The sequence below is a fragment of the Grampus griseus genome (genome assembly GCF_964374135.1).
Source record: "Grampus griseus genome assembly, chromosome: 14".
Classification (NCBI taxonomy): Eukaryota; Metazoa; Chordata; class Mammalia; order Artiodactyla; family Delphinidae; genus Grampus; species Grampus griseus.
The window spans coordinates 62,374,114-62,396,243 of record NC_139008.1 but is presented as its reverse complement, the minus strand read 5'-3'; the positions used below and the strand labels follow the sequence as shown (position 1 = coordinate 62,396,243).

The 22,130-nt window shown below is 43.4% G+C and overlaps 1 protein-coding gene across 1 annotated transcript in view; it reads right to left on the bottom strand.

Annotated features, from left to right (window-relative positions):
- Positions 1-13,357, bottom strand: part of TTLL9 (tubulin tyrosine ligase like 9) — a gene marked incomplete at its 3' end in the record, with an annotated part of 42,634 nt that extends 29,277 nt beyond the window's left edge. Inside the window, exons 1-3 of the mRNA XM_082670726.1 lie at positions 13,263-13,357; positions 9,133-9,244; positions 7,999-8,184 (exon numbers count right to left, since the gene is read on the bottom strand). Coding sequence (XP_082526852.1) covers positions 7,999-8,184; positions 9,133-9,244; positions 13,263-13,306 — 342 coding nt within the window. The 5' untranslated portion in view covers positions 13,307-13,357. The remainder of the gene's footprint in view (positions 1-7,998; positions 8,185-9,132; positions 9,245-13,262) is intronic.
- Positions 13,358-22,130: the final 8,773 nt, after the last annotated feature.

The window sequence follows — 22,130 nt, the reverse complement described above, 5'->3', positions numbered from 1 at the left end:
TGACCTGGCTATTGTAAATAGTGCTGCAATGAACATTGGGGTGCCTGTGACTTTTTGAATTATGGTTTTCTCAGGGAATATGCCCAGGAGCGGGATTGCTGGATCATATGGTAATTCTATTTTTAGTTTTTTAAGGAACCTCCATACTGTTCTCCATAGTGGCTGTATCAATTTACATTCCCACCAGCAGTGCAAGAGGGTTCCCTTTTCTCCACACCTTCTCCAGCATTTGTTCTTTGTAGATGTTCTGATGATGCCCATTCTAACTGGTGTGAGGTGATACCTCATTGTAGTTTTGATTTGCATTTCCCTAATAACTAGTGATGTTGGGCAGCTTTTCATGTGCTTCTTGGCCATCTGTATGTCTTCTTTGGAGAAATGTCTATTTAGGTTTTCTGGCCATTTTTGGATTGGGCTGTTTGTCTTTTTAATATTGAGCTGCATGAGGTGTTTATATATTTTGGAGATTAATCCTTTGTCCATTGATTCGTTTGCAAATATTTTCTCCCATTCTGAGGGTTGTCTTTTCGTCTTGTTTGTAGCTTCCTTTGCTTTGCAAAAGCTTTTAGGTTTCATTAGGTCCCATTTGTTTATTTTTGTTTTTATTTCCATTACTCTAGGAGGTGGATCAAAAAAGATCTTGCTGTCGTTTATGTCAAAGAGTGTTCTTCCTATGTTTTCTTCTAAGAGTTTTATAGTGTTCAGTCTTACATTTAGGTCTTGAATCCATTTTGAGTTTATTTTTGTGTATGGTGGTAGGGAGTGTTCTAATTCCATTCGTTTACATGTAGCTGTCCAGTTTTCCTGGCACCACTTATTGAAGAGACTGTCTTTTCTCCATTGTATATCCTTGCCTTCTTTGTCATAGTTGACCATAGGTGCATGGGTTTATCTCTGGGCTTTCTATCCTCTTCCATTGATCTATATTTCTGTTTTTGTGCCAGTAGCATATTGTCTTGATTACTGTAGCTTTGTAGTATAGTCTGAAGTCAGGGAGTCTGATTCATCCAGCTCCGTTTTTTTCCCTCAAGACTGCTTTGGCTACTGGGAGTCTTTTTTGTCTCCATACAAATTTTAAGACTTTTTGTTCTAGTTCTGTAAAAAATGCCATTGGTAATTTGATAGGGATTGCATTGAATCTGTAGATTGCTTTGGGTAGTATAGTCATTTTCACAATATTCATCCTTCCAATCCAAGAACATGGTATATCTCTCTGTTTGTATCATCTTTAATTTATTTCATCAGTGTCTTCTAGTTTTCTGCATACAGGTTTTTTGTCTCCCTAGGTAGGTTTATTCCTAGGTATTTTATTCTTTTTGTTGCAATGGTAAATGGGAGTATTTCCTTAATTTCTCTTTCAGATTTTTCATCATTAGTGTATAGGAATGCAAGAGATTTCTGTGCATTAATTTTGTATCCTGCAACTTTACCAAATTCATTGATTAGCTCTAGTAGTTTTCTGGTGGCATCTTTAGGATTCTCCATGTATAGTATCATGTCATCTGCAAACAGTGACAGTTTTACTTCTTCTTTTCCAATTTGTATTCCTTTTATTTCTTTTTCTTCTCTGATTGCCATGGTTAGGACTTCCAAAACTATGTGGAATAATAGTAGTGAGAGTGGACGTCCTTGTCTCGTTCCTGATCTTAGAGGAAATGCTTTCAGTTTTTCACCATTGAGAATGATGTTTGCTGTGGGTTTGTCATATATGGTCTTTGTTATGTTGAGGTAGGTTCCCTCTATGCTCCACTTTCTGGAGAGTTTTTATCATAAATGGGTGTTGAATTTTGTCAAAAGTTTTTTCTGCATCTATTGGGATGATCATATGGTTTTTATTCTTCAATTTGTTAATATGGTGTATCACATTGATTGATTTGCATATATTGAAGAATCCTTGCATCCCTGGGATAAATCCCACTTGATCATGGTGTATGATCCTTTTAATGTGTTGCTGGATTCTGTTTGCTAGTATTTTGTTGAGGATTTTTGCATCTATATTCTTCAGTGATATTGGTCTGTAATTTTCTTTTTTTGTAGTATCTTTGTCTGGTTTGGTATCAGGGTGATTGTGGCCTCATAGAATGAGTTTGGGAGTGTTCCTTCCTCCACAGTTTTTTGGAAGAGTTTCAGAAGGATGGGTGTTAGCTCTTCTCTAAATGTTTGATAGAATTCACCTGTGAAGCCATCTGGTCCTAGACTTTTGTTAGTTGGAAGATTTTTAATCACAGTTTCAATTTCATTACTTGTGACTGGTCTGTTCATAGTTTCTGTTTCTTCCTGGTTCAGTCTTGGAAGGTTATATCTCTCTAAGAATTTGTCCATTTCTTCCAGGTTGTCCATTTTATTGGCATAGAGTTGCTTGTAGTAGTCTCTTAGGATGCTTTGTATTTCTGCGGTGTCTGTTGTAATTTCCCCTTTTTCATTTCTAATTTTATTGATATGACTCCTCTCCCTCTTTTTCTTGATGAGTCTGGCTAATGGTTTATCAATTTTGTTTATCTTCTCAAAGAACCAGCTTTTAGTTTTACTGATCGTTGCTATTGTTTTCTTTGTTTCTATTTCATTTATTTCTGCTCTGATCTTTACGATTTCTTTCATTCTGCTAACTTTGGGTTTTGTTTGTTCTTCTTTCTCTAGTTCCCTTAGGTGTAAGGTTAGATTGTTGATTTGACATGTTTCTTGTTTCTTGAGGTAGGCTTGTATTGCTATAAACTTCCCTCTTAGAACTCCTTTTGCTGCATCCCATAGGTATGTATCACCATGTTTTCGTTGGCATTTGTCTCTAGGTACTTTTTGATTTCCTCTTTGATGTCTTCAGTGATCTCTTGGTTATTTAGTAACGTATTGTTTAGCTTCCATGTGTGTTTGTGTTTTTTATGTCTTTTTCCCTGTAATTGATTTCTAATCTCATAGCGTTGTGGTCAGAAAAGATGCTGGATATGATTTCAATTTTCTTATATTTACTGAGGCTTGATTTGTGACCCAAGATGTGATGTATCCTGGAGAATGTTCTGTGCGCACTTGAGAAGAAAGTGTAATCTGCTGTTTTTGGATGGAATGTCCTATAAATATCAATTAAATCTATCTGGTCTATTGTGTCATTTAAAGCTTGTGTTTCCTTATTAATTTTCTGTTTGGATGATCTGTCCATTGGTGTAAGTGAGGTGTTAAAATCCCCCACTATTATTGTATTACTGTCGATTTCCTCTTTTACAGCTGTTAGCAGTTGCCTTATATATTGAGGTGCTCCTATGTGGGTGCATATATATTTATAATTGTTATATCTTCTTCTTGGATTGATCCCTTGATCGTTATGTAGTGTCCTTCCTTGTCTCTTGTAACATTCTTTATTTTAAAGTCTATTTTATCTGATACGAGTATTGCTACTCCAGTTTTCTTTTGATTTCCATTTGCATGGAATATCTTTTTCCATCCCCTCACTTTCAGTCTGTACGTGCCCCTAGGTCTGAAGTGGGTCTCTTGTAGACAGCATATATATGAGTGTTGTTTTTGTATCCATTCAGCAAGCCTGTGTCTTTTGGTTGGGGCATTTAATCCATTCACCTTTAAGGTAATTATCAATATGTATGTTCCTATTACCATTTTCTTAATTGTTTTGGGTTTGTTTTTGTAGGTCCTTTCCTTCTCTTGTGTTTCCCACTTAGAGAAGTTCCTTTAGCATTTGTTGTAGAGCTGGTTTGGTGGTGCTGAATTCTCTTAGCTTTTGCTTGTCTTAAAGCTTTTGATTTCTCCATCAAATCTGGATGAGACCCTTGCCAGGTAGAGTAATTTTGGTTGTAGGTTCTTCCCTTTCATTACCTTAAGTATATCATGCCACTCCCTTCTGGCTTATAGAGTTTCTGCTGAGAAATCAGCTGTTAACCTTATGAGTGTTCCCTTGTATGTTATTTGTCGTTTTTCCCTTGTTGCTTTCAATAATTTTTCTTTGTCTTCAATTTTGCTAGTTTGATTACTATGTGTCTCAGTGTGTTTCTCCTTGGGTTTATCCTGTATGGGACTCGCTGCGCTTCCTGGACTTGGGTGGCTATTTCCTTTCCCATGTTAGGGAAGTTGTCGACTATAATCTCTTCAAATATTTTCTCGAGTCCTTTCTCTCTCTCTTCTCCTTCTGGGACCCCTATAATGTGAAAGTTGTTGCGTTTAATGTTGTCCCAGAGGTCTCTTAGGCTGTCTTCATTTCTTTTCATTCTTTTTTCTTTATTCTGTTCTGCAGCAGTGAATTCCACCATTCTGTCTTCTGGGTCACTTATCTGTTCTTCTGCCTCAGTTATTCTGCTATTGATTCCTTCTAGTGTATTTTTCATTTCAGTTATTGAATTTTTCATCTCTGTTTGTTTGTTCTTTAATTCTTCTAGATCTTTGTTAAACATTTCTTGCATCTTCTCGATGCAAGGATCTGAAGGCTGGCCCACTCCTGGGAGACAGGGGACTCCTGACAGCGACTTGGGCTTGAGGCCTCCGCAGGCCTCGTTGAACTTCCGTCAGGCCACGGGGCATTAGGAGACTTCGCCCACCCTTCCTTCCCTCTCTCCCTCACTGGGGTTGGCCTTGGTGGGGTGACAGCTCCCTCAGCCTCCCCAGGCTCCCTCCGCCTCGTCTCACAGGCCAAACTCTGGCCTGTTAAATCTGTTTCTCAGAGGAACCAGACAAACACAGCTTGAGGCTTCTGGAAAAAGAAAGCAATTCTGCCTCAAGACTGTAACAGAGAAATCCTGCCTGAGTTTTCTGCCCTCACAGATTTCAGACTCACCAGCTCCCGCAATATCACACAGCCACTTCCTTATACACACACTAACGGTTCCATTTCCATGGAGATCCCTGACTGCTGCAGCTGGGAATTTGTTAGAAATGCATATTCTCAGGCCCCACACCAGGCCTACTGAAGCCAACACTCTGGGGGGGGTGTGCTTTAATAAGCTTTCCAGAAAATTCTCAAGTTTGAGAACTGCCCTTCTATATTCTCACTACTCAAAGTGTTGTCTGTGGACCAGCCCCAGTGGCATCACTGGGAGGTGGTTAGCAAGGCAGACTCTCAGGGCCCACCCAGACCTGCTGAAAGGGGCTCTGCATTTTAGCCAGATCCCTGATGATTTGTGAGCACGTTAAAATTTGGGAAGCACTGACCCAGTGCTCCCCAGGGGCAGCGGGAAGAGGCAGTGTTGTCTGGACTCTCAGTGATAACAATAAAAGCGGTTAATTATTGGGCACCTAAGAGCCAAGCCCTTTATACAGCTTGTATAATTCATGTGTAACTTCACTGAACCCTCTCACAACGCTGTAAGGCAGGTATACCCATTAAGGCCGTTTTACAGATGAGGAAATGGACTGAGAGGGGTTTAGTAACCTGCTCAGGATCACACAGCTCATAAGTGGTGGATCAGAATCAGAACCAGGCTTCTAACTAGAAGCACCCACTCTCCACGCCAGACAGGGCGCCTCAGCGATTCAGGAGAGAGGACACACACACACACACACACACACACACACACACACACACACACACACACACATGGAGCCAAGATTCCTCCTCTTAATTACAGCTGTCTCTGCTGCTAACAAAGGCGGGGGCTGGGAAAGGAATCAACTTAATATGCAATTGCTTGTTCCCAATTTGCACAAATTACCATTTGTCTGAGGAGATAATGGTGGGAATTGGGATCCGCCCGGTGGGTTGCAGTGTTCATCTGCCTAACACCCTTCTGAGCCCTCCTCGCTGGCCTTCCCGCCTTCCTGGGAAGGGGGCCGAGCCTTCCAGTGAGACTTCAGGAGGCCTGGGTAAATCCTGGCTCTGGTCTCTTTGGGAGCACTTGGTGTTTTTTGCCAGTTTCCCCCTCCACTCACCTGTGCTATTGGCTAAATCTGCATGAGCCAACACTAGCCCATCTCCAGCTCCACAAGGGGGGCTGCCCCCTCCTACCTTACCCCCCAACTCCCTTCCTGGGGCCAAGCACATTTCCAATCCCAGAAAATACTAGGGGGGCTTTGATGATGCCATTCAAGGCCATGGTGGCATTGTGGTGAGAGCCAGTCCTGGCACGAGGAAGGGCTGAGGGGCCGGCAGGTGCTCTGGTACCCTTGCCCGCCACTCAGTTTCTTGATCTAGGGCTTCCTCCAGATGCAAGGCCTTTGGTCATGCAGTTCCCTCTTCCTGGAATGCTCTTCCCTACCTCTGCCCTTCTCCAGGCTGACTCCTCTGCATCCTTCAGGTTGAAGCTCAATACTAATTCTTTTTAAAAAATTTATTTGTTTTCTTTTGTTTGTTTGTTTTTCAATACTAATTCTTATAACAACAACAACTATCATTCATTGAGGACCTAATATGTGCTGTACCTGTGTTAACTCATTTAGTCACACAACATTATGTGATAGGTGCTATAGTTATTCTCACTTTGCAGATGGGGAAACCGGGACACAGAGAAGTTAAGTAATCTGCCTGAAGTCACACAGTAGGTGGTACAGCTAATATTTGAACCAAGGGGTTTGGTCTCAGAGCCCAATCTCTCACTTCTTCTGAGAAGCCTGCTGAAGGGCTGGGGGAAATCCTCCTGCTGTTTCCTCTGCTGGCACCATTCTCCTTATTGACACTTAGCACAACTATAATCACACGTGTATCCTCTGCATATTGTCTGCCCTCAAGGAGGGCAGAGACCCACGTCTGACTTGCTGAGAGCTGTATCCCCACCATCTAGTTCTGTGCCTGGCACATGGCAAGTGCTCAATAAGCATTTGTGGGATGCTTGAATGAATAGGTCTCAGGCTCCTCATCTTTAAAATGGGGCTGGTAATACCTCCTCCCAAGGACCATTACAAGAAGTGGGGCAATGCAAGTAAAGCACTTCTCACAGCCTGGCCATTGTTTTCATTCATTTCAGGAAGAGAGACTCTGGATTCCCTGCCTTGGTGTCCTGAGGATCACTTGTTTATCTAGTGAACATTTATTGAGCATCTACTGTATACCAGCAGTCATAGGTGCTGGGTCCACACACTGCAGAGAGGAGGAGATGTAGTCAGTCCTTTAGGGCAGTGGTCCCCAAACTTTTTGGCACCAGGGACCAGTTTTGTGGAAGACAATTTTTCCCACGGACAGGGGTGAGGGTGGGGGTGGTTCAGGCAGTAATGCGAGCGATGGGGAGCAATGAGTAGCAGCAGATAGAGCGATGGGGAGTGATGGGGAGAGATGGGAAGAAATGGGGAGAGATGGGGAGAGATGAGGAGCGATGGGGAGAGATGGGGAGCAATGTGGAGAGATGGAGAGAGATGGGGAGTGGGAGATGGAGCAATGGGCAGCGATGGGGAGAGATGAGGAGCAGTAGATAGAGCGATGGGGAGTGATGGGGAGTGATGGGGAGAGATGGGGAGAGATGGGGAGCAATGGGGAGCGATGGGGAGAGATGAGGAGCAGTAGATAGAGCGATGGGGAGTGATGGGGAGTGATGGGGAGAGATGGGGAGAGATGGGGAGCAATGGGCAGCGATGGGGAGAGATGAGGAGCAGTAGATAGAGCGATGGGGAGTGATGGGGAGTGATGGGGAGAGATGGGGAGAGATGGGGAGCAATGGGGAGCGATGGGGAGAGATGGGGAGCGATGGGGAGTGATGGGGAGCGATGGGGAGAGATGGGGAGAGATGGGGAGAGGTGGGGAGCGATGGGGAGCGATGGGGAGCGGCAGATGGAGCAATGGGGAGAGATGGGGAGTGATGGGGAGTGATGGGGAGCAATGGGGAGTGATGGGGAGCAGCAGATGAAGCTTTGCTCCCTCGCCCGCCGCTCATCTCCTGCTGTGCATCTGCTTCCTAACAGGTTCCGGACCGGGAGTTGGGGACCCCTGCTTTAGGGAAAGGCAGATGGTGCATCTAAGGCTGAATTCCCAGGCAGAGTCCTGTCCTTCTCCATTGGCAGACTCCTGTGTCAATGGAGGATCCCTGCTCTGGTCCCTGGGACACCCCCTCTCCCCAGTCCCCAGCACTGGGCACTCACAGGCTTCATGATCCAGGTGATTCCTGGGTTTTTGCGAAACTCCTCCACAAACAGATGGTACTCGCAGGGCATCTCAAAGGTTTTGGGGAAGAAGTCGCACTTGGCTGCCTCCAGCTTTCCCGCCTCGCGCTCCAGCTGTTTCCGGAAGCGCTTCAGGTTCTTCACCATGTAGTTCTTGCGGGTCAGCTGAGCAGCATGATGGATAGGCAGGCCATTGGCGCTCATGCCCACTGCCCTGCACCACCCGTCCCACCAACTGCCCCTCTCCAACCACCCCACCAACTGCCCCCCACAGCCCCCATTCTCTGTACGGTAAGAGTAACAATAAGAGGGACTCCCCTGGTGGTCCAGTGGGAAGGACTCTGTGCTCCCAATGCAGGGTGCCTGGGTTCAGTCCCTGGTCAGGGAACTAGATGCTGCATGCCGCAACTAAGAAGCCTGCATGCTGCAACTAAAAGATTCCACACGCCACAACGAAGATCCCACATGCCTCAACTAAGACCCGGCCCAGCCAAAATAAATAAATAAAAATAAATCTTAAAAAAAAAAGGGTTAAAAAAAGAGTAACAATGAGAGTAACTTTGACTGAGAGCCTGCTATTCTATAATTATCCCCACTTTACAGGTGAGGAAACTGAGGCTCAGAAGGTTGTCAGTTGCCCAGAGCTATCCAGCTAACAGGCAGCACAGCCAGGGTTTGACCCGGCCTGTCTGATGCCAAAATTCTTTTTCTAACTGCTAAGCTGCACTAAACTTTTTAAATCTCCCACCACTGGCCTCTCGAGTCCCATCTTTGTGGTATGGTTCCTCCCAGAGCTCTCTCCCATCTCCAGACTCCAAACAGCTCAACTTGCCTCACCCTGAAATCACATAATCCCTCAAGCATCCTGCTTCTTTAGCCTTCGCACCTGAAGTCAGACGGCCCATGACCTCAGTCCCCTCCCCAAGGTGGGCTGTTCCTCAGGTCTGAGATCCCTATTCCCTCACACTATTTAGCTCATCGTGAATCTAGGGCACATATCTCTCACCTGGCATGTACCCCAAATTCCCTTGTACTTTTCCATTCTGGTCCTTGTACCCCCAAGCCAGCCCCTGCTCATTGCCACACCCAGTCCCCTGGGCCCACCCAGCTCACCTCGTAGTGGTTTCGGAAGTGACTGATCCGCACGTGCTCATCCATGTAGGTGTGGTCGAAATTCTCCCGGAGCCAGCTAACATCGCACCAGTAGAAATCCCACTCCCCTTCACTGGGGGTGGGGGTGGGACAAAAGTCAGGACCTGAGGACCTCAGCACTGCTGGAGATCTGGGGCCCAGGGAGGTGCAGCTGAAGGGTAAGCGGCGGTGTGTCCATCAGGTAAGTCTCAAGGAGGTGGCCTCGGGCTGTCGCTGCCCACCATGTACTTTGTGAGGCCAGAGTGAAAACTACAGAAATGTCCCTGCAAAAATCCAGGTTACTGGTTTCCTTCGAACAATCAGCAGATCTGGCCACGTTGAGCCCAGATGCCCCCTGGCACCCACCGCCTTAGACAGGGCACACCCTCTCCAGATCACAGTCCCCACCATGCCCTATGGCCCATGACAATGGGCCAACCTTACGTGGTCATGTTACCTGCCTGGGCTCTGGAAGCATCCAAGTAGCCACCCCTGAGCCCACACGACCAAGCAGTGGAAACAGGCAACATTTATAAGCTCTTCCCAGTTCAGAAAGCCCTCCTCTCACTGAATCCTCAGAGCAGCCCCAGAAGTGACTACGATCGTGCCTGGATCCCTAAGACGGGGACAGCCTTGCTCAGTGAGGACATGGCAGCCTCGGGATTCACTCCCAAGCCTCCCCGACTCCAAATTCTGACCCTGTTCTTCACCACCTTGCCAGAGAGGGGGACAGGAAACCAGACTGATCTACCAAATCCAGATACCAGAGCTGGAGTACACAGAGGAGGTGCTTCAAAAAGACTTGACAGGAAATGAAATGCACAACCATGATTACTTCCAAATTTTTGAGTAAAAAATTACAGCTATAACTGAAGCTCCACGTATATTCCTGACTGATTCTATCTCCTACTCTCCTGTCCAAAAGGAAGCCATTAGACTGAATTTGGAATCATTTCTATGAGTGTCTTTATAGTTTTACTGTGTATATATGTGCGTATCCATATGTGGCACATGGCATCGTTTGGCATGTTCTTAAAACTTTCTAATGGCTAATACTTACTTCCACTTCCCATGTGCCAGACACTGTTCTAAGTACTTTACAAATATTAACTCATTAATCCTCATAGTAACTGTTAAGTGTTAGGTTCTTTTATTATGCCCATTTTAAAGATGAGTGAAGTGAGGCACAGAGAGGTTAAGGAACTCACCTAAGTTCATAAGCTAGTAAGTGGCAGAGCAGGACTGGAACTCAGGCCATCGGGTTCCAGATTCCGAGCTCTGTGGTTAGAGCTACTCTTGTCTATTTCCTTTCACAATTTGCTTTTTTTTTTTTAACCCACCTTTTGTTTTAGTTGAATGAATAATGGATGAATGAATGAATAATGAAGTATTCATTCATTCATACAACACATAGGTGTTGAGGCTGTCTTGGTGTCAGAGACAATGTTGGATGCAAGGATATAGGGGGAACAAAAACACCTGGCTAGGTGGTACATACAGTCCTGTGGGGAAGATAAAAAATAAACAAGGAAACAAATACACAACTCTCTAATGAGGAATTGTGAAATGTTATAACCCAGTTGGAATAACCCAGTTGGAGGCCATGAGGCAGGGCAGCTGAGGAACCTATTTAGGTGGAGGCTACCCTGTGGAGCTGACCTTTCAGCTTAGATCTGAATGGTAAGGAGGGACAGCCAGATCAAGGGCAGTGGGGAGAGGGTTCCAGGAGTGGGAAGGATAGGAACTGAGGCCCTGAGGTTGGAAAGGGCTCATTCAAGGATATGAAAAAAAAGCCAGAGTGGAGGGAGAAACGTAAGGGATGACACTGAAACTGGAGTAGGGCCCAACAAACAGGGCCTTGTAGACCATGATGTGGATTTTGGATTCTTTTCTAATTCCACAAGTTTGTTCATTTTGTACACCATCTTCATGATTATCACAGTCAAGTTGCTCTTAAATCACCCAGGAAAACATTAAACTGCTCAACAAGGCCAACAGGAAATCCAGGTTCTTTCTAACTTCTCATTCTGCCATCCTTAACATGTTGTCTTCATGCTCATCATCTCAAGGTCACAAGATGGTTGCTGCAGTTCCAGGCATCAAGGACAGCTTTCTTTGTGGGAAGCAAGGGAGGGGACAGCTCTGGCCACATCTGTTCTAAACTCTGACCTAACAGGCTGATGGTCTGAATTGGGACCTCGTTCTATCTGGAAATACCAGACCCCAGCTTAGGTCCTAAGGAAAAGGTCTCACATTCACCGAGCCATGTCTGGTGTAAAGGCCCTGGCCTCTAGCCTTTCCTGACTTGAGGACTCTTGAGGCAATTTGGGATCAGCCAGGAAACAACCTGCTTCATGGACTCCCACACTATCAGCACCAGACGAACCCTCAGACCTTCTTCCACTTGACCATGGAGCAAGGCTGAGGAGAAACAGGGGGCAGCCTCAGATCACGTGGCAGGTCAGGACAGTACCTTTTCCCATATACCTGCCGATCACCTCCCCCGCCTCATCCTCCACTACATCCAGTTCTTCTGGATCCAGGGAAGGAAAACTCATTCTGATATTAGCGTTATACATGAGAGAACCAAGAAGGAAAATCCACAGTAGCTGCTATCATCACCACCATCACCATCATCACCAACACTGTAATACTCCCCAAAGTGCCAGAGAGAGGACTCTGCCATCTTGGATTCCCCATACCACGCTTGCCACCGTCAGCCAATTCCTAATTTTTTTGTGGGATGATCTAGTAAGGGTCTGTCTCCTCTGCTAGACTCCAGCACCAGGCAGCAGGAAGCATGCATTCACCTATTCACTCATTTGTTCCTTCAATTACTGAGAGGCTGCTAGAACAGGGAGGCTGAACCTGGGACTCTGCAGACAGCCAGGCTAGGTGAAAACCCTAGCTCAAGCCCTGACAAGATGGTATATTCCAACACTTTCCAACACGGTATATTTTTCCACTTTCCAACATGGTATATTTTTCCTCTTTTTGTCCAGTTTTTTCATCAGGAAAATGGAGATGATGATAGCACCTACTGGAAGGTTTACTGGGATGATTCAAAGAGGTCATGCGTGTAAAGTGTGGAAGAGTGTCTAGGAGGCTTAGTTGTTGTTATGCAACAAATATTTATTGAGGACCCTGGCAGGGTAGCTGGTTGCCCTCACCCCTCATATCTATTCTCTCCTTTTTCTACAGTCATAGAATTTCCAACATTTACCTGGAAAATGTAGTCTACATTTTTCAGATTCCCTTGCAGCTAGGTGTGTCCACATGGCTAAGTTCTGGCCAGTGAAATGTGAGGGACTTCTGGGTTGTGTCCTTCAAGGGTAGGACATGCCTTTTCTTGTCTCCTTCCTACATCCTGCTGCTTGGAATGTACAGGAACTCCACCTCAGACCATGAGAATGAGGGTCTCACTCAAAGGATAGCAGAGTGGAAAGACGGAAGCAGATGGGTCCCACATTTCCATACCATCTTTGAACCTCCTATATCTGGACTTCAGTGGGAGGGGTAAATAAACTTCTAGTCTGTCAAAGCCTCTTTTATCTTGTGTCTCTGTTACATGCATCCAAACCTTAACCTTCACTAATATTAACACCTACTACGTGCCAGGGATTGTTTGCTTTTTCATCTCAGTATCCCCAGGGCCCAGCATAGAAGAAGAAATGTAGGCTTAGGGGTCAAAAAACTTGTCCAAGGTCACAGAACTAGTAAGTGGCCAGGACCTGCCATCACCGGAGGATTCACCCCACAGGTCTGTGATGGTTGCATAGAGAGCTATAGGACACTGGCTGTGGAATAGTCAAACTGAACTGGGTTTGAATCCCACTCTGACACTTAGGTGCTGTGCGACCTTAAACAATTGACTTAATATTTCTGAACATATTCACATCTTTCTGGATGGTTATAAGGCTTCAATAAGACAGAGATGACATCAGTAATGCACCTAACACATTGTGAATGCTAAATAAATGTCGGCCCCTGTCACAGCCAAATTGGGACAAGTCCCAGTGGCCACCCAAGGGAGCTGGGACAAAAACGAAGGGAGACAAGGACCTGTGAGACAAAGGGAAGGAGAAACAAGGCTGGGGGTGAGGGCTTCTTACTCCTTTACTTCCACCCATCCTGGCCTGTGGTGAAGGACATCCATGAGGGTATTCACAGGAGTGGTCTTGAACCGGATTGATGCTCTCTGCTCTCTGCAAGACATGGCAATGGAACACTTGCTCAGAATCAACAATTCCCTAGGACAGTCCAGGGATAGGAAAAAAGGGAAAGGAAGAAAGGCCAAGTTCCGTACATGGAAATGCCAAAACAGAGAATTACTGAATTTTAGAATTTAACATCATAGCGTGAAACAAAATAATCAAATTGAGAATGATAGAATCTTTGAATCATTGAAAAATAATAGCAATCATTGTCTTCAGTGCCTTTCATGGTCTGGTTGCTTTACATATGCCATGGCTAATCCTTATACTAAATGATACGTTTTTGCAAATCCCCCTTTCTGTCACTCACCTGAGAAGATGGAATGGATATACTTTTCCCTCTTCCTCCTGCCAGGACAACTAAAACCCCAGGACATTAGATATAAAACAAGTATAAGAAGACCCTGAAAGGTGGACAGAAGAAGGCAGATCGGCTAAGGACCTCAGGACCCATGGAACAGCATGTGGTGAATTCCCTGGGTTCTCTCTTTGCCTCATAGATCCCAGGTGTGGAGATGAAGAAGCTAGCAAGTCTGAAACACCAATGGGCACAGACAAAAAAAACCCTCCAGCAAAAGCCTGCTCTCTCCAGCTGACAAAATCAGGAAAGGAACACTTAAGACAATAACTTCTCTACTCTGGCCAACCCCAGCAGAAACAAATCTGTGACCTACGCTCACTTATGCTAGCAAAGGCTGAGTGGGGAATCTAGACTTCCCACCAGGCTGTAACAAGGTACCCAATACCCCCCCAAGACCCCTGGCTAGGCTGGTGTCAGAGAAGGTCAAAGACGTAGCCGGGACTTTCATCCCTAGCAGGTGGTAGTGAGGTGCCCACCCCTGCTGTGTCAGTGGAGACCATGTGCCTGGGCTTCCACCCCCACCTGGAAGTAAGGAGGCACCCCTCTCCCTTGGGCTGATGTCAACGGAGGCCTAGTGGAGAGTCAGGACTTTCAATACCACCCAGTGGTAATGAGGCAGCACTTCCTGTGGTGTTCATGTGAGTCAGGTAGGGAGCAGTAGCAAGGAACTCCTACCCCTCCTGGCCAGGGTGGTATCAGCAGAGGCCTAGTGGAACCAGAACTCCCATTCCACCCAGCAGTAAGAAGGAACCTCCTTTACCCTCAAGTGTCAATGGAGGTCAAGTGGGGAACCTGGACTTCTACACTCTATGGTAGTAATGAGGTGGTACCATGCCCCCTTCCCTGGCCGGAGTGATGTCAGAAAATGTCACCTAAAAGAGGCTTAAACAAGATCCAGAGTTCTATGGCATAATATCCCAAATGTTCAGGTTTCAACTGAAAATCACTTGTCATACCAAGAATCAGGAAAATCTCAATGTGACTAAGAAAAATCAATAGATACCCAAGAGGGAAGAGATATGGGAACATATGTATATGTATAACTGATTCACTTTGTTATAAAGCAGAAACTAACACACCATTGTAAAGCAATTATACTCCAATAAAAATGTTAAAAAAAATCAATAGATACCAATGCCAAAATGGCAGATGTGTTAGAATGATCTGACAAATATCTTAAAGCAGCCATCATAAAAATGTTTCAATGAGTAATTAAGAACACATTTGAAGAATATGTGAAGAACACTGGAAGAAAGCAAGGGTGTCCGCTCTTACAACTCTTTTTCAACATAGCACTAGAAGTTCTAACCAGTGCAATAAGTCAATAAAAGGGACATAGATCAGAAAGGAAGAAAGAAAACTCCCTTTTTGCAGATGACTGTGTAAAAATTCCCACGGAATCTAAAAAACAATTCATGAACTAATAGGTAAGTACAGTGAGATCACAGGATATAAGATGAACATACAAATCAGTTATATTTCTATATACTATCAATGAACACATGAACTCTGATATTAAAAATACAATTTACAACTATTACTTTTAAAAAAAGGAATATTTAGGTGCAAATCTAACAAAACATGTGCAGGACTTAGGTACTAAAAACTACAAAATGCTGATGCAAAAATTCAGAGAAGGTCTAGATAAATTGAGAACCCTACCATGTTCATGGATTGGAAGACTCAGCAGAGTACAGATGTCAATTCTTCCCAAACTGGTGTGCAGACTTAATGCGATTCCTGGGATCAAAATCCCAGTAAGATTTTTTTGTAGATATAGATAATTCTAAAATGTATGTGGAAAGGCAAAGATATTAGAACTAGAATATCTAAAACAATTTTGAAAAGAAGAATAAAGTGGGGTAAATCAGTCTAACCAATTTCAAAACATTATGTAGCTACAATAATCAAGACTGTGTGGTATTCACAGAGAAAGAGATACAAAGACCAAGAGAACAACCAACAAACCAACAACAAACAAACAAACAAGAGATGGACCTGCACAAATATGCCCAACTGAATTTTAAAAAATTATTTATTTGGGGGCTTCCCTGGTGGTGCAGTGGTTGAGAGTCCGCCTGCCGATGCAGGGGACACGGGTTCATGCCCCGGTCTGGGAGGATCCCACATGCCGCGGAGCGGCTGGGCCCGTGAGCCATGGCCGCTGAGCCTGCGCGTTCGGAGCCTGTGCTCCGCAACAGGAGAGGCCACAACAGTGAGAGGCCTGCGTACCGCAAAAAAAAAAAAAAAAATTATTTATTGGGCTGCGTGCGGGCCCTTGGTTGCAGCATGCGGGATCTAGTTCCCTGACCAGGGATCAAACCTGGGCCCCCTGCACTGGGAGCGTGGAGTCTTAACTGCTGGACCACCAGAGAAGTCCCTGCCCAACTGAATTTTGACAAATGAACAAAAGCAGTTCAATGGAGGAAGAATAGCCTTTTCAATAAATGGTGCTGGAGAATTGGATATGCACATGCAAAAAATGAACCTAGGCTTAAACTTCATACTTTATATAAAGTATAAAGTACTTTATACTTTAACTCAAAATGGATCACAAACTTAAGTGTAAAATGTAAAATTATAAAACATAGAGGAAAATCTTTGGGATCGAAGAGCTAGGCAAAGAATTTTTAGATTTGACACTACGAGCATGGTCCATAAAAGGGAAAACTGATAAATCGGATAAACTGATAAACCTTCCAAATTAACGATTTCTGCTCTTTAAAGGACTCTGTTAAGTCAATGAAAAGGCAAGGTACAGCCTAGGAGAAAATATTTGCAACCACATATTGACGAAGGACTACTATCTAGAATACATAAAGAATTCTCAAAACTCAACATTAAAAAGAAAATGCAATTAGAAAATGGGCAAAAGACATGAACAGATATTTCACCAAAGAGGATATACAGATGACAAATGAGCACATGGAAAGATGTTCAACATCGTTTACCATTAGGGAAGTACAAATTAAAAACACAATGATATAGCAATACACAAGTATCAGAATGGCTAAAATAAAAAACTCTGACAACATCAGCTGCTGGAAAGGACACAGAGAAACCGAATCACTCATACATTGCTGATGGAATATAAAATGGTGCAGCCACCTTGGAAAATAATTTGACAGTTTCTTAAAAAACTAAGCATGCAACTACCGTATAATCCAGCAATTGTACTCCTGGGCGTTTACCCCAGTGAAATGAAAACTAACACACAGACCTGTACTTGAATGTACATAACAGCTTTATTCATAATAGCCCCAGACTGGAAGAAAACCCAGATGTCTTTCAATAGGTAAGTGGTTAAACGCATGGTGGTATATCCGTTCCCTGGAATACTAGTCAGCAATAAAAAGGAATGAACTGTTTATGCACTCAACAACCTGAATATCTCTAGCGAAGTTGCTGAGTGAAAAAGGCCAGTCCCAAAAGGTTAGTATATAATGTGTGATTCCATTATAAAAACTCTTTGGGGCTTCCCTGATGGCGCAGTGGTTGAGAGTCCGCCTGCCGATGCAGGGGACACGGGTTCGTGCCCCGGTCCGGGAAGATCCCACATGCCGCAGGGCGGCTGGGCCCGTGAGCCATGGCAGCTGAGCCTGCGCGTCCATAGCCTGTGCTCCGCAACAGGAGAGGCCACAACAGTGAGAGGCCCACGTACCGCAAAAAACAAAAAAACCAAAGAAAACAAACAAAAAAAACTCTTTGAAAGGACAAAATTATTGAAAAGAGAACAAAACAACAGTTGCTGGGGGTTAAAGATAGGGTACGTTGGGATGGGGAGGAAGAGAGGGAGGGAGGGGAAGTGGGTGTGGTTATAAAAGGCACTATGAGGGATCCTTGTGGTGGTGGAAATATTCCATATCTTGACTGTATCAATGTTAATATCCTAGTTGGATGCTGTGCTATAGTTTTACTCTGTTACCACTGGGGGGAACTGGGTAAAGGGCACATAAGATCTCTCTGTATTATTTCTTACAACTGCATATGAATCCACAATTAAAATGTTCAATTTTAAAAATTAATAGTTTTTTTATTTTTGGCTGCACAACTTGCAGGATCTTATTTCCCTGATCAGGGATTGAACCAGGCCCTTGGCAGTGAAAGTGCAGAGTCCTAACTGAACTGCCAGGAAATTCCCAACACAACTTTAGATGTCTGGATAATGGCTACCTTTATCGAGCAATGATTAGAAGAGGGCACGCTGGTGATGTTCTGTTTCCTGATGTGGGTATATTAAGTTTATGAAAATTCACTGAGCTGTAAAATTATGATATACTCAACTTTCTGTATATATAACAGAACTCTATAACAAAACATACCACAAATAAAGTTAAAGGACTACTTGTAGATTAAGAAAAAATATTTGTGGTGCTTATAATCCATAAGAGATTTGGACCAAGTACATAAAGAAAGAGACAAACTCAATAGAAAAATGTCTAGAAGCTATAAACAGGCAATTAATAGCATAGGAAATTTAAATGACCAACAAGCATGTTAAAAGATGCTCAACCTTACCAATAATTAAGAAATGCAAATTAAAATACCAAGGAGAGGACTTCCGCTTTGGGTTATGATGTAAAAGAATGTAAAAGACTTTCAATCCTATAGTAACAATGAGAAAAAAATGTACAAAATAAATATACTTGTCCATGGGGCTAGTGGAGAGCAACAGACAAAAGAAAACTTGATGAACCGATTCCAGAGAGAAACAAGGCCTTCATGGGGGGGAGCAGAGAGATGCAGCCGTTTCCAGATCTGGGCTGGCTGCCTGGCCTGGGGTGGGCAAGTGGAAGAACAAGTCAGCCGTGGAAGAGAGAGTCTGTGGCACCAGGAGAAATCAGCTGAGCTTATACGATATGTAGGATGGCAAAACACATCAAAATCTGGAAGGGCCCATTCCAAAACCAAACCAAACAAAACCGGATTCTGGCAAATTTGCTTAAGAAAGGAACAGTAGAGAAAACAGTACAGCTGAGAGAAAACCCAGACTCCTGCATGTTTACATGGTGTTTGCATTCCTGCAGCCCTGCCGGAGTTGAATTCAAAAATGAACAACAGGGGCTTCCCTGGTGGCGCAGTGGTTGAGAGTCCGCCTGCCGATGCAGGGGACACGGGTTCGTGCCCCGGTCCAGGAGGATCCCGCATGCCGCGGAGCGGCTGGGCCCATGGGCCATGGCCGCCGAGCCTGCGCGTCCGGAGCCTGTGCTCCGCAGCGGGAGAGGCCACAGCAGTGAGAGGCCCGCGTACCAGAAAAAAAAAAAAAAAAAAAAAAGAACAACAACAACAACAAAAATCAAACAAACAAACAAAAAAACTGAACTGCAGTCCAATGCCCTCCCAGGTCAAATACTAACAAGCTCAAAATGTTAGTACAGGAGGCTGGGCTTGGGATGAACTCAGTGTAATTAAAGCTTTGGTCCAACCCATGTTCCCAGTGCATATAAAATTTATGTTTACACTATATGTAGTCTATTAAGTGTGCAATAGCATTGTGTCTTTTTAAAAATGTACATATCTTAATTAAAAATACTTCATTGCTAAAAAAAGTTAACCATCATCTGAGCCTTCAGTGAGTTGTAGTAGTAACATCAAAGATCGCTGATCACAGATCATCATAACAAATATAATAATCATGAAACAGTTTGAAATATTGTGAGAATTACCAAAGCGTGACACAGACACGAAGGGAGCAAATTCTGTTGCAAAAATGGCACCAATAGACTTTGTTGATGCAGGGTTGCCACAAACCTTCAATTTGTGAAAAACATAATATCTGTAAACTGCAGTAAAGCAAAACACAATAAAATGATGTATGCCTGTACACACACACACACACATATGTGGGTGTGGGTGTGGGTGTGTGTAATTTTTTGGTCTTCACTGCTTTTTGTACACAATGACCAGAATGGAATATAAAAAATAGAAGACACGCAATAATAAAGCAGAAAAATTTTAATGCATGATCAAGAGGAAAAACTCTATATTTTGTTATAGAGTTCTGTTATATATACATAACTCATAAATGACCCAGTTATTGGAATTATTAAAGACTTTAAACAGATATTATAAATGTGTTAAAGAATTTACATGCAAAGTGAGAGAGAGGCGTGGACATATGTCCACTACCAAACGCAAAATAGCTAGCTAGTGGGAAGCAGCCGCATAGCACAGGGAGAGCAGCTCCGTGCTTTGTGGCCGCCTGGAGGGGTGCGATAGGGAGGGTGGGAGGCAGACGCAAGAGGGAGGGGATATGGGGATATATGTATATGTATAACTGATTCACTTTGTTATCAAGCAGAAACTAACACACCATTGTAAAGCAATTATACTCCAATAAAGATGAAAAAAAAAATTTACATGAAAAGGTGGATATGAGTAAATATATTTAATTATTTAAATATATTTAATGACATTTAATCAGTATAATGAGTTATTGCAGAAAAGACACTGAAAGTCTAAAAAAGAACCGAAATGGAAAAATATAGAACTGAAAATTATAGTATCTGAAATTAAAAATTCATAGGATGAGCTCAACAGGGGATTGGACATTGTAGAAATAAGGACAGTAACGTTAGTCAAAGGGTACAAATTTCCAGTTATAAGAGGAATGAGTTTTGAGGATCTAATGTACAGCAGGGTGACTATACCGTATGATAGACTTGAAAGTTGCTCAGAGTAGATCTTAAGTGTTCTCACCACCACAACAACAAAATGGTAGTTATGTGAGGTGAAGGATGTGTTAACTAACCTTATTGTGGTAAACATTTTACAATATATATATGTGTATCATATCATCACATTGTCCACCTTAAATCATACAATGTTTTATGCCAATTATATCTCAATAAAGCTGGAAAAAAATTTAAGATAATAAATTTGAAGACAGGTCAATAGAAATTATTCAATCTGAATTAGAGAAAGAAAAAATTTAGAAGAACAGAATCTCAGTGCCTTATGGGATAATATCAAGCAACCTAACATACATGTAGCTGGAATCCCAGAAGGAGATGGGAGCAAATAGGACGGAAAATATTTTTCGAAAAAATGATGGCTGAAAAATTTCCAAATTTGACTAAATTATCAAGTCACAGATCCAAGAAGCTCAATTAACTCCAAGCAGAATAAATACAAAACACACACACACACACACACACACACACAAAGGCGAACAAACTATAGTCAAATTTCTGAAAACCAGAGGAGTCTTAAAAACAGACAAGGGAAAAAGACACATACAGGTGTGTGTGTGTATGTGTATGTGTAACTGCCGGGGCGGTGGTGGGGAGACAGTGTAAAGGACAGCTGACTTCTCATCAGAGACAATGCAAGCCTAAAGACAAAGGGACATCATCGTTTAAGAATTTTAAAGGAAAGTTCTTCAAGTAGAAGGAAACTTATACCAGATGGAGATTCAGACCTATAAGAAGGGATAAAGAGTGGAGTAAATTTGAAATACTTTCTTCCATATCTTAATTAAAAAAAACAAACAGTTAACTATGTAAAGTGAATATAATGAGAATGTATTGTAGGGCTGGGACTTCCCTGGCGGTCCAGTGGTTAAGACTCCATGCTTCCACTGCAGGGGGTGAGGGTTCGATCACTGGTCAGGGAGTTAAGATCCCATGTGCCAGGTGGTGTGGCCAAAAAGTAAAAAAAACAAAAACAACAACAAAAAAAAAACTACATTGTAAAAAAAAAAAGAATGCATTGTAGGGTTTATAATATATTTACAAGTAAAATATACGACAAAAATAGCAGCACGAAAGATGGGAGGGGAGTAAACAGAGCATGCTGTTCTAGGGCTCTTATGTTGTACACGAAGTGGTATAATATTGAGTCAAGGTAGATAGTGATAAGTTAAGGATGCATATTGTAATTCCCTAGAGCAGTGGTTCTTTTTTTTTTTTTTTTTTAATTTATTTATTTATTTTTTGGCTGCGTTGCGTCTTCGTCGCTTTCTCTAGTTGTGGCGAGCCGGGGCTACTCTTCGATGGCATGCGCGGGCTTCTCTTGTTGTGGAGCACCTGCTCTAGGCATGGGCTTCAGTAGTTGTGGCACGTGGGCTCAGTAGTTGTGGCTCACGGGGTCTAGAGCGCAGGCTCAGTAGTTGTGGCACTCGGGCTTAGTTGCTCCGAAGCATGTGGGATCTTCCTGTACCAGAGATGGAAACCGTGTCCCCTGCATTGGCAGGCAGATTTTTAACCACTGCACCACCAGGGAAGTCCCAAAGCAGTGGTTCTTGATGTGTGGTCCAAGTACTCCTCAAGGTCCCCAACTCTCAGGGGTACACAAAGTCCTCCCCTTTCAACAGCATATCTTTGTGAGGCTAGATTTTCTTCCTACTCTTCAGGCAAAACAACGTATCACAACAGATTGAATACAGAAAATTTGAGAAGCTGAAT